This window comes from Aedes albopictus, chromosome 2, assembly GCF_035046485.1.
Source record: "Aedes albopictus strain Foshan chromosome 2, AalbF5, whole genome shotgun sequence".
Lineage (NCBI taxonomy): Eukaryota > Metazoa > Arthropoda > Insecta > Diptera > Culicidae > Aedes > Aedes albopictus.
This window is the reverse complement of record NC_085137.1, coordinates 456370423-456384324: the sequence shown is the minus strand read 5'-3', so window position 1 is coordinate 456384324 and position 13902 is coordinate 456370423. Positions and strand designations below refer to the sequence as shown.

At 37.9% G+C, this 13902-nt stretch overlaps 1 protein-coding gene across 2 annotated transcripts in view; it reads right to left on the bottom strand.

Moving 5' to 3' along the window:
• Positions 1-5333, bottom strand: part of LOC109418984 (E3 ubiquitin-protein ligase RNF185) — a 30799-nt gene extending 25466 nt beyond the window's left edge. The window contains exon 1 of one of the 2 annotated variants that reach the window (XM_062853928.1): positions 5256-5333. In XM_062853928.1, coding sequence (XP_062709912.1) covers positions 5256-5321 — 66 coding nt within the window. In that variant the 5' untranslated portion in view covers positions 5322-5333. Of the gene's footprint in view, positions 1-4167; positions 4636-5255 lie in introns of those variants that run through there. The other variant, XM_019693209.3, reaches the window with a different exon arrangement.
• Between the last annotated feature and the right edge of the window lie 8569 nt (positions 5334-13902).

The following is a 13902-nucleotide window of genomic DNA, read 5'->3' as shown; positions in this document are numbered from 1 at the left end:
TTGAAGGACGATGATGAAGGATGATGAAGGATGACGATGAAGGATGATGATGATAAAGAATGAGGATGATGATGCAGGACAATGGTCAAGGATGATGATGAAGGATGACGCTGAAAGATGATGTTGAAGGTTGATGATGAAGGATGATGATGAAGGATGAAGATTAAGGATAATGATGAAGGATAATGATGAAGGATAATGATGAAGGATGATGTTGACAGATGAAGATGGAGCATAATGATGGCGGATAATGATAAAGGTTGATGATGAAGGATGATGATGGAAGAGGATGATAATGGATGATGATGAAGGATAATGATGAAGCATGATGATGAAGGTTGTTAATGAAGGGCTTAAGATTGAATTCAAATCACAAATAGTAAACTTGCAAAATGCATGTCAATGTGGTAAAGGCCGAAAAAAATATTAAGATGAAATATAGGTGATGCTTCTTGGTTGCAAGTGAAAAGGATTATGATAGTAATGATCGATTATTATGTTTTTTAACGAATACAATTGTTAACTAAGCTACAGTTAAGGTAATGCAAATCGGGTGAATATTTAGATAGAAGTTAAAATAAAAGAGAAGTTTAAATTAAAAAATAATTTTAATTTTAAAAACAATGACAGAGTAGGACAGGAGGAGAATGTAGGGATTGAGAGGGATACAGAGAAAGCGAGAAACAGGGCATATAGCTTTAGCAACGGTGATGCGCCATCTGAAAAACAAAGCAAACGATCATGATGAAATGAAACGTCAGTCTTGTAAAGTATTTTGCACGAGTAAGTTGGATTACTCGTCGGGTGCATCCCTGGTGATAAGATCCGACCGATTGAATTGATTGAATTGGATCGGAATTGCCATGGTGTCCTTCCGGACACGACAATAATCTAGTTCTTATTGGAACGATTGCTACAACTACATCAATCTTACTGATTGTATGGGCGAAAACGGCGTATTGGTAGAACAATTTTCACGAGCTTCGCTCATATGAAATCAGCAACACTGCACTCGCTAACTGATAAGAAAGCGAAATTACCGAGCAGCGTACTTTCTGGAAGGCCTTCGTTTATTTGTTTTGTTTCTTTTTCGTGACGTGGGTAGATGTATGTACCACACCACCATCTAATACACCAATAGATAGTAACTCTTGCCATCACTAAACGAACCCTTTCCACTCAAGAATTTCAACCAAAGGTAGATAGACGCCTGATAGAATGGCGCCACATTTGCCTAGTTCGCTAATCCCCATAAACATGACCATTGACCACGTCATTCCAGTTTCCAAAGCATTATTGGAGTCATTCTCATACAATCCTGTCGCGTCGCGTCAGATTTGCCAGACTAAAGCCATTGGCATAGTGGGTAGAACCATAAAACTAATGAAGTCGACGGCTCTATACGGATGCGGATAGTCTGACCATCAACGAGTGATTAGAGTTATTTTTTATTGCACATGTGAATGACGTATATTAGTCGCACGATTCCCACTACACTGACACAGCCCTGCCTGGACATCGGACTGCTTTATTCTACCTACAACAAAACAACACGATGGCTTGGATGGCTTTGATTGATCTAATTAGCTCGATACGGGCGATATCGTCAGACCAGTGTTAGTATGGTGTTAGTGTCGGTTCGATAAGAACATTTCGAATCAAAGAAGGCGTTTTTGTTGAATTCGGTAGTTTCCTGCCTAATGCAAATTTGCAAATTTTCGGTTCAAATTTATCGTTTGAGTCTCAAACGATTCTTATACGTGTTCGATCGGTGTAGTGATTCCACTGGAATTCCATCAGAGATTGCTCTCTGTAAACCTTCGCGGTTTCTCTAGAAATTTGTTCCAGGACTCTTCTAGGAGTTTTATGTGGAATTCCCAGGGAGTTCTTGATGATTCTCTGGAGTTTTTAGGAGTTTCTTCTGAGATTCTCAAAGAGATTCCGTCTGTGATTTCGTCAATAGCTCTTTCCTGGGTTCTTCCAAGAAGTACTCCCGAGATTCTTCCAGAGATTTTATCTGGGATTTCTTAAGGAATACCTTTTTGAGATTACTTCAGGAATTCTTTATGAGATCCTTTTAGGAATCCCACAAGAGCTTTTTTCAGTATTCCTCCAAAATTTTCTTCGGGATTTTTCCTGGAGCTCCTTCCGGGATTCTTTCAGGAACAACTATTAGACTGCTTCAAGCATTCCTTTCGGGATTCCTACGGTAATTCCAAAGAGAACTTCTTCCGGAATTCCTCCAAGAACCTGTTTCGCAATTCCTCCAGGAACTACTTCCAGGATTTTCTCGGGAATTCTTTCCGGCTTTCCTAGGGGACCATCATCAAGGATTCCTCCGGGAATATTTGCTGGGATTCTGTCAGGAATTGCTTTTTGAATTTCTTCAGGATCCCCTTATTCCGGGAAGCACTTCTGGAATTCTTTCAGAAACTGCTAATTCCTGAAGAACTCGTTCCAGAATTCATCTAGGAACACTGTCCTGATTTTCTCGAAGAGTTCCATTTGGAATTTTTGCAGATCCTCCTCAGGGAGTACATTACGGAATTCTTTCAAATATTTCTAATGGAAATCCTTCAAGAGTTTATTAGAGAATATTTTGAGTAATTCTTCTTGCATTTTTTTTTTTGAATTCCTCATGAAGCTCAAACAGGATTACCTTGAAAAAATACTCCAGCAAGTTCCTACTGGTCCACAGAAGCTGTTATGAGAATCTCGAATGGAATTCCTGGAGGTCCCCAAAGCTCCATGAGAAATCCAAAAATAAATACCTTGAAGTCCCAGAAGGAATCTCATAACGAATCCTGGAAAGAGCTCCTGAGATAGAACCTGTTAGGAATCTCAAAAGAAATTCTTGGAAGGATCTCAGAGGGAACTTCAGAAGAAAACCCAAAAAAAATCTCAGATATATGTAGCTCACGGAAGATAAATCCTAGAATAAAATGTGGAAAAACCATGTAAAGAACTCCTGGAAGAATACCAGGAAAAAAAATGCTGGGATAATCTTGTAAGGAGTAATCCTAGAGGGATCTCGGTATTAATTTACAGAGACAATTCGGAAGGAATTTAAAAAAAAATTCTCCTTCCTGGAGGAATCCTGGTAAGAGCTCTTGAAGGAATCCAAGACTGAATCTTCTTAGGAATCTCACGAGGAACTTCTGGAAGAACCCCAGGGTTAGCTTCTGAAGGATTCCTAAGTAAACCCCCGGAAGAGTTCCATCAAGAATTATCTAAGGAACCGCAGATTCGATGCCCTATAAGGGGTGATATGTACACAAATTATGTCACGCAAAAATCGACCATTTTCAACCCCCTCCCTCCTCCCTATGTCACACTTTTTGTATGGGACCTTAAAAATAATTGTAAGGGTTGTCACGTTTTGCAAACCACCACCCCTCCCCCTAAAAGCGTGACGTAATTTGTGTACGACCCCATAGGGCCCTGAACAGCACATCACTTCAAAACATCTTCGACCTTCTTTTGTCATATGCCATGTCTTTGATATTTTTAGAACCTGATAAACACATTATTGGAGTTTTTACCAACACCAAAGCACTTATGCAGCACTACTTGCACTGTTTTGTTTAGAAAGTTTGAGATGAAGAAGATCCAGTGACGGCCGCATATCCAAGAATAACCTGGAAGGCCTTCCAAATCAAGATAATCTATCACTCGATGAGATGCTGATGATGGTGCATGAGACGAGTCAGATCATGCCAGAGGTGGATAAATACAGGTTTTTACTTTTCTCAAGCTGCTCTACCGATGCGATGGACGAAGAGCAGCCGAATCCAAAGCAGCGCTGAAGGTCAACACCCTCCCTGGTTTCATCCGTTCACCACAATTCGCGTTCTCCTCATGCTATATGCTGCAGCAGTAAACTTGGTTGGTTCTGTTAAAAGTTTTGATTCGCATCCATGGCCATCTTCGGTCTCATCCGAGCAATCGGGCACTGAACATCGTAATTTATTCCCCACAGGACCAGCCAATAAAAATATAACACGTCAACTCTTGCCACCACAAAACCACTCAACACAGCTTTCCCGTGCAGCTGAAAAAAGAGACACGCAATCCCTTGGAAATATTACATAAATGCGTTCCAAGGGCCATCCATACGTGAACTTTCTCTAACTTTAGTGTCTTCACGGATCAAAAGATTACACTCACCGTCAAACTCTTCTCGAAACACCTGACAAAACTGGTTCAATTATCATAAAAATAAAACTTTCCACTATTCAAATTTTCAGAATCGCTTATCTCTTCCCTGAACTGAATAACACTGCGTTAATCACTGAATTTCACTCGGCCCTGTTTACCAACTCTCCTGAGGGTAGGCAATTGGTTGTTTGCTTGATTGATTTCCCGAAAATTTTCCACTGTTTATGGGCCAAATTTGCCAAAGATAGGGTTCATAAAAATACGCCCGAACGAATCGAACTACGTCGCGCTTCTACGGTAAACCACGACAGAGCCACGGGACCACTAGCCTACTACCACCAAAGTACCAAACAAAAAAAATATTGTCGTGAATATACGTCTCGCAACACACGGAACAAGGATAACAAAACTCTTATAGGAATTTGACAGTAAAATGTGACAACACTCGTACGCGACTGATTTGTTCTCAACTTAGGGTTCATTCACAAATGTCATAACGCCAAAATTGGCCTTTTTTGATACCCACCCACCCCTTCGTAACATGGTTTATATGGGAAGAAAAATTTTTTGTTCGAGCTGTAACACCATGAAGTACACCCACCCACCCCCTCGAGCGTTATGACATTTGTGAACAAGCCCTTACACTTTCCGCTGTGCGATGGCGTATACGTCACTGTGGTCAGTAATACGTACTCGCCCTATAAGCTAGAAGGTGCGATTGGAATCTGTGTGTGTGCATTGACCAAAACAAATTTCATAGTGTGAGAACTGACAGCTGTCAAAACAACTGTCAAATGAACGCTGACATTTTGGCGTGAGGAGCTTTGTCGATGAAAACGAAATGAGTCAGGGTGTACGATACATAATCTATGATATCTGGACAAACAAGGCATAATGTTACAGACACATAAATAAAACCTTTGGAAAATTTGTTACCTATACGATTCGAAACTCACACAGAAACGTATGATAAATTGAGCTTGACCTTAACTTTCCGCTAATTATCGAAAAAGGCAAATTGATGTGATATCACAAGATTTTTTTTTGCTGTGCAGGTCCCAAGGTCTTTTCGACTGATTGATTAGAGGTTTACTTACCAAAATGCTGTTAACGCATCCAGGTTCTGATAGGTTGTTATGCGAAGTTTTTTTTGTCGAAAACATACGTGAAGCTATAATGAGAAATATAATTTTGAATTTAGTGCAGTTATGAGGGTTGCCTCCTTCCCGTCCGAACCAAAGCTCAAAGATTTGGGACTAATCTTTGACTCTTAGACAAGATTGACGCAATCTTCCAATGGTCGAGAACTGTCGTGGCCACGTCCTTGCGACTTCTGAGGAAAGGGAAAGGATGGTTAGTTGGACACCTAAGAAAAATGTAGACAGTTCAACGATCTATCAGGCCCAGGTGTCACGGGAATTTGGGTGTTGTTAGCACAAGGGTTAATTCCAAAGCTTACGTTTGGTTAACGGTCAAAAGCGCACAAAATGTTATTCGGTTATGTTGAGACAGCTGCCAGCATAATCCATCTGGTTTATTTTTCTATCTTGATCGCTTGGATAACCAAAAATCTGAAATAGAAAACGGTGTTAGCATCTTTGATTGAAAAAAACTATTTGTCATACGCTTGCAACGGTTACACACCTTACGAAAACTCTTGCATTATATGATAAAACTACCTAAATCCTCCAGGAACAAAAACAAAAACACTAAACACACAAAAGAAAAACGATATCAAATCTTGATCCTGGGATATTCGTACTACAGCCTGGCTCCATTTGTTAGGAAAATAAGAAATATCAAAATTTACTGTGTTAAATCTTACACCGTAACGCACCATTATAAGGTGATCTACCCACGTTACGGAAAAGGAATACATGTTAGGATAAATAAGAAGGAATCACGAAAGACATTTCTGAAGCAATTCTAGAAAGGATCTAAGAGGAATCCCCCTATGTATCCTCAAATCAATTGCGCAAAGAGTATCTAAAATAATGCTGGAAAGAAATGAAGGAATATCAGAAGGAATCCCGGGTGAAACACGCAAAGGATTCCCGGGAAGAATACTTCAAATGATCCATGAACGAATTTTGGGAGACATCTCTAAAGGAAACTTGGCAGAAATCAATGAAGTATCCATGATTAAATTCCACAAAATATCCCTGAAACAAACCCGGAAGAACTTCCCGAAGAAATCCTGAAAAGAATCCATAAAGGAGTCCCGGAAGAAATACATAAAGGATCCCGAGAGTAATATCTACTGAAATACCGGGAAATATCCCGAAGAAATCTCGGAAGAATTCCATGAAGAAATCTCGGGAAAGATTAATGATATAATCTCGGGTTTCTGAATAAATCCTGGAAGCAATCCCGGAAGGAAGCCCGAAAGAAATTCCTTAAGAAATCCCGGGGAGAGAGTTCTAAAGAAATCCACGAAGAAACCAATGAACGAGTCTTGTGAGGAATCTCTGATCGAATACCAGGAAATGTTCGTGAAGGAACCACAGAAGCATTGCCTGGATGAATCCTTGGATGAATCAATGAAGGGATCCCTGAAGAAAACCCAGGAAAAAAACATAAAAGAATACTAGCGAAAACCCCAAAAGAAATCCAAGAAGAAATCAATGAAGGAGTCCCGGGAGCGAATCCCCGAAGGAGTTTCAGAAAATATCCCTGAAGCAATGCCAGGTAGAATCCCTAATTCCGGAAGTATCAATAAAGGAATCCCGGGAGAAATTGATGAAGGAATCCCGAGATGAATCCCTGGTGTAATGTCCGCATCTCTGAAGAATCCGGAGGAATCCAGAAGAATTCTCTGAAGGAATCCCTGATGTAATGTTTATATCTCTGAAGAATTCTTCTGAGGAATCTCGAGAGAATCCATAAAGGAAATCCAGAAAGAATGCCTGGAGGAAGCCCGAAAGAAATCCCTACAGGGAAATCCCCTTAAATTCTTTGCATCAACGTTTGCGTCACCTAGTGAAACCATTCATTAGTCAATAGGCTCCTAAAGTCCTATCGGGATTCTTGTTTTAAATCACAAATTATTGTTCAAGAGTACATATTTACTCAATTTTTGACGTTTTTATTAACCGTAGTTGAAAATATATAATTTTTATTTTTTTAGCCTTTTGTCTCGTCCCTAGCTTATAACACATACTTTGAGAGATTGTTTTTCACCGTGTATGTCAGATAGGAACATTTTTGAAATCCCAGTGCGAAAAATGTCGAGCTCAGTCACACAAGGTTGACCTCAAACGTCAAAGTAGAACTATTTACCATTTAACTTATTTCGAATTTTCTCATTATTCCTTTGTTTTTCAAGTTCGAGTAAAGTACAATTCGGATAAGAATACCATGCTTGATCGTATTATTCAATATAAGCGAGATTTCGTCTTTAATTTTAGGACCCTATTGTTCACCATGTATGAATGATTTGATGATTTTGATCTAACATGTATTGTAGCAATGCATCTGCCTATAGGAATAATCTGAAAAGCGATTTGGTCAAGATTGTGCAGTATGAAGGGCCAAAAAGTGTTTTGCGGACTCGCAAGCAGAGACACTTGCGCGAAACCAGCATCAGGGGAAAAGAATCTCCTTCCAACGAACAACTGTAAAATTAAGCCTTCGATTGACATACTCCCAATAGATGGGGTCGAAGAGCTCACCCTCAATCCACGAATTGTTAACAACAATGAGGAGGCAGTTCCAGGCTCCTGTCCAAATCGTTTCAATCAGGTGCCCTGATGGTCCTTCTCTTTCCCAATACTTGATATGATACATATGTATATGATGGATTGCTCATTAGGGTATTGGTTCCCTTATTAAGCATGTGGCTCCCATTTTCATCCTACGAAAAACAAAGGATTGAAGCGTTGTTTGTTTGGTTTCTTATTTTATCGATTTTCTCTTCGTAGTATTCCGCAAAATACGACCAATATTTGGATGATCTCTCGGTGTATTTCGGTAAAGGACGACTTGGACTAGCATCTAAAACCACAAAAACAACCGAAAATGATTTGCCGGCTAAGTTATTAAACAAAGAGAAAATCGATGAAGAGAAATCGATCATTGTAGATACGCCCGTATGATACTAAGCGCGAGAAACATAACACATTCATACATGAAAAGTACACCAACATTTGATCTTGAAAGGTACAGAACTATTTGATTACTTTAGACAGGAAAATATGTATCAAGATCTTAATTTGGTTGTGGCAGATCTTACACCGCAACGCACCACTGTAAGGTGATTTACCCACGTTACGGGACGACACCTTGAATTGGGGTTAGCTGTCATATTCTTAGCCGGAGACTATGCGTCTGACTCGCAAGCAGGGGGATTTATTAAGCCCCGCGACTGTAATCCCTGCTGGCAGGCTGCTGCCTCAATAAATGTATGGAAACGTGAAATCTGTGCTGCTGTACATCAGTTAAGCACGATGTGTACCAGTGGAGAACACTCAACGGCTGCACGCAGTGCTGAAAATGTTATTTTGACATATCTAAATTCAACCACCTAGAGTTCATTTTAGAAGCTAAAACTGAGAATATGGTATATGAAAAACTTGTGCAGCTAGGCCAGTTCTACAAGAAAGTGACGGAAAACCGCTCTTTTTCGAATATTAAGGCGAAACTGGAAGCATTTTCTTTTTTTTGATTTTTTATTAAATAACGAAGCAATATTTTCAAAATCGGTTTTCGTGCATCCGTAGAGTATGGATCAAGGTATTTTCTGAATTTTTTTGAGGTGGAAAACGTTTTCCAGTTTTGCAGAAACCATTTTTTGTGAAATTTTGTTCAAAAATGGATTCTGCAAAAATGAAAAACATTTTCCACTACAAAAAAATCAGAAGATACCTTGATCCATACTCTACATATGCACGAAAACCGATTTTGAAAATATTGCTTCGTTATTTAATAAAAAATCAAAAACCAAAAAGTGAGGAAATGCTTCCAGTTTCGCCTTAAAGGTAAATATCACGGACTGCCGCCCGCTCCTGCATAGAGTGTGACCGACGCACCTCCTCTTTCGCTCTCAGATTTCTACCGTTATCGACTTTTGATGACATCGACGATGCAGCTCCACGTTGAAGATCCAATTGTGAGGCCAACATGCACGAATTATATACTGCATGCATCTATTGATGAAGGCCTGCCCAGTGCTGAAAATGTAATTTCGACATATCTAAAATCAACAACCTAGAGCTCATTTTAGAAGCTCAACCTGATAATATAGTATATGAAAAACTTGTATAACTACACACTTAGAAATTCAGAAATTTGCACGAAACGGATTCACCAAAGAACGTAAACGTTTTCAAGACCGAATCACAAATTGGACTCAATTTTACGCACATCATGTAAGGGCTGGTTGGTTGCGTTAGATGTCAACAAATTCGTTTCACCAGAAACGTAGAATCAGTATCATGTTCATCAGCAGCTTTCTAACTCGGTGAAATAGCCGAGAGGTACGAGCTGTGACTCACGATCAGAAGATCCGGAGTTCAAATCTATGCATGGCAATATTTTACTTTTCTATGTTTAATCTGTCAAATCGGTTCTAGCGATTGCTAGACGCTAAGAAAAATTAAGTTTTATTTTGGGGTGTCTTGAAAGACGTAAATTTACATGTTTCAACCTTTAAATTTGTGTTTTTGAACATGCTCGTATATGTCAGGTTCAGGACACTTAAAATTACATGATATTTTCTAGGTGTGTAGACCAGTTCTACAAGAAAGTCTCGGAAAAACCGCTCTTTTACGAAAATTTAAGTTAAATGTCACGGATTACCTTTGAAAAATGCCATGTGATATTCACCGATTCAAAGATGTCATTTGAAAGAAAAAACAATTATCATTCGAGTAGCTCGAACGGATGTTCGGCTCATTAGCTTCGTTCGTTTGTTTGAGTGTCGACCTACTATCGCTAGCGGGTTTGTTGGCTGTCGATTGTTTGTCAGGCTTGATTTTAACTGCTTTTTTATTTTGTACACATGTACTGCCGGGATGCAGTGGCTGGGTGCAATGCTTGCATGAAACAGGTTGATTACGATAGGTAATCAAGGTTTCTTATCCTTGGATCGTAACGAACGATCTGATATGACTGCGAAGTGTCATAACCGCTGGTGGAAAATAAACCGACCAACAAGCTATCGGTAGACGTCGCAACTACCGTCGGCGGGAAAAGAAGGAGAAATAAACAACAGCAACACAGTGTACAGCCGCCCGAGCGTGTGGTGAATACGAATGAACCAACAACGGAGTCGCCATCGCCACCGAGAAAGAAGCAGGATAGTAACGAAAAATTCTTTCGCAAGGCGACTGTTCAATCGCAGAGAGAACGCAGCCCAGATTTCGATATGAATAGCATCGAATTGAATGAAGACGACGAAGATGATCCCGAGCCCGACCGCGATGATAACATGGACGCATGGATTAAATGGTTACGCAGGAGTATCGATAGAGAGAAACGGAGAAAACAGTAATGAAATTTGTATTATTTTTTTGTATTTAGATTTAATTTAATGAACTCGCATTCCGACCCGAATGATCGTTTTTGATTAAAGGGTCGTTAATAAATAAACAAACAAACAAACAATTATGATTCGAATAAGGGTAAAAAAAACTGCGATAAGTTTAACCATTTTCAAGTTATAGCCAGTTAGGGCAATATAGTCAAAAACATGAAAAGTTCAATAACTACGTAACGGTTGAGATTTGACCATATGTTTGGAACATTTTTTTCACCATTCATGGTCCTCTATCACCCTTTAGAAAGTTTGCACTCAGGAACCTTACACCCTGAATTGTGAAATAGATCAGAATATTATAAAATAGGTCAGACTTCAGTGGGTTGGACAGGTAATGTGAATGTCGGTGGAAATAATAGCGAGAACAATATACCTATTAAAAGTTGATTCTGTGGGCACCATTTTCTCAACTGCCTACTTTTGTCGAATGTTACTCTTATGCGATTATGAGCAGTACAGGTATACCTCGATCTAGTGGATCCTCGATTATATAGACCCTCGATTTTAGGTACAATTTACTTCGATGACTTTCAATGCAGGGGCTTTTAGCCTTTTGACACGCGGATACGCACCCAAAATATCGCCAAAGCATACCTTATATCTCATATCTTAATCTCATACTTACTTTTCTGACTTCATTTTTCATAAATATCTCTCGCTTTATCGATGATCACGATGAGCGGAGTATATGGGGTGATTTTCTTACGATATTTTTTTACAGATCCCTTAGTAATGAAAACATTGTTGGTGGATGCATGCAAATGCTCATTTGCCAGACTTTTCCACAAAGCTTTCAAATAAACTTCTTTCAACATTTCTCATGACATCCTCACCGATAATTGTAATTTATTCCTAATATTTTTGGTTGATGCCTTATACTCTCTTGGAGTGTACTCAGCTGCAATTCCAAAATATCTAGTAAATTCCATGAAAAGGTCAATGTAATGCTTCAGCAGATTACTGACAAGATGTGTGATAAATTATTTCCAGTGTTGTCATGGTAAAATCAGAGCTAGTTAGTCAAGGCTCCCCGATTTCAGCGCCCTTTCACTAGTACATTCCCATGGATGAATTCCTGGAGTGATCTCTGAAGGAGGCGCATGGGCAATTCTTGAAGGAACTGCTGGAACAACTTTTGAAAAAATTCCTGCTGAAATTTCAGAAGTAAGTAAAAGTATTTTAGAAGAATTTAAAAAAAAATCTTCAGGATTTTCCTGACATTTTGAAAAAAACAGGAATATTCTAATTTTCCATAGATGGATTTTCTTGAAAAAAAATCTAGAAAGAATACCTGGAAACTCCTGAAGGAATCCCTAACAAAACTTCTGGAGATATTTTTGGAAAAAATCCGGGAGAAATCCCCAGATTAAATCCTTAACATTTTTTAAATTAATTCCTAGATGTATCCATAGATAAATTCCTACAGGTACACTTGAAAGAAATCATGGAGGAATTTCTGAGAAAATACATACAGTAGTGTATCAAACAATTGTCCGTACAGCAACTTTTTGGTCAAAATAATTTTTCATTCAAATGTTTATAACTTTTTTGTTCGTCAATCAAAAACGCTGAAATTTTGACCAATCATAAACTATATATTGAATCTCCATTGGTAAAATTTTGAGCGAGATCGAATAAGTTTTCAACTTTTAGTAAAACTTATAAGATTTTTTAAAACATTTTTAAAACATTATATCTCAATATGTACTGGATGAAACTTTTTCAATCTTTTTTGTGTTACAGCTTATACCTAAAGCTTTCATATGCAGCTTCGTTTGAGGTTTTATATTTACTACAAAAAATATGAAAAATCTGTATATGTTCATGTTCAGAGTATTATTTGGAAATTTATCTTATTTTGGTCAATAAAAGTGCCAAGTGTTTTCAACTTTTTTAAACTTTCTTTATGTAATATTTTTATACAGGACCTACTAAACTACATATGAAGAGTAGGTCCTATGCATTTTTCGTTCAGTTAATGCACTTTTACTGGTGGAAAACGTTTGGCAGATTATATGTGCAAAATGTGGTATTTTTTTAAATATCGTCAACTACATAAGCACATGTTTCATATTTTTGTAGTCAATATAAAACCTCAAACGTAGCTGCATATGAAAGTCTTAGGTTTAAGCTGTCACACAAAAAAATTAAACAAGTTTCATCTGCATCCAGTACATATTTCATCCAGTACATATTGAGATATACTGTTTTGAAAATGTGTTCAAAAATCATATGAGTTTTACTAAAAGTTCTATAACTTTGAGAAAACTTATTCGATCTCGCTAAAAATTTCACCAATGGAGCATTAATATATCATTCATGACTGGTCAAAATTTCAGCATTTTTGATTGACGTATAAAAACATTACATTTGAATGAAAAATTATATTGACAAAAAATTTGCTGTACGGACAATTGTTTGATACACTGTAGATGAATACCCGGCGTAATTTCTGATAAAATCATTGTGTTAAAGGGTGATACGGTCAAAATTTGGTCACACAATTTGTTTTATAACTTGAGACTGCGTACACCAAAACAGTTGATTTTTGGAACAGTATTGGTACATTATAAGTAGCTTATACCATAAAATTTTCATCAAAATCGGTTTAGTATTTGCGGAGATATTGTGAATCCTGAAAACTACAATTTCAAAATTTTGTACAAAGAGGATTAAAAAATAAGAACACATTTTTACTCTTTTTTTTATAGAGCCAGAAATACTGAACCGATTTCCATGAAAATTTTTCTGTGTGTAAAGTATACATATCAAAATGTTGTGTAAAAATTTCATTCAATTTGATCCAGCCGTTACAAAGTTATATTTGCTTAAGTGGCACCCGGTCAGTTTTTTTCATATTCAAACTGCTACAACTTTGAAAGTATTCATACAAAATGGCTCAAAATTTTACTAAGAACGTATTTTCATAATAGTACTATACTGTAAAATTTTGATAAAAATCGGAGCAGTATTGGTAGTTCTATAATCAAAATTGTGCTTTATTGACCTTAAATTTCCGAAAATTTACTATGGAGCGCCTTTGTACAAAATTTTAAAAAGGTAGGTCGATGGTTTTGTTTATACAGGGTGTTGGGTTCCTTACCCAGAATATTTTAGGGGGTGATTAAGGATGATATTTGATGAAAAAAATTGTTCTACGCATATGGTCAAATCTCAACCATTACGGAGTTATTGAACTTTTCATGATT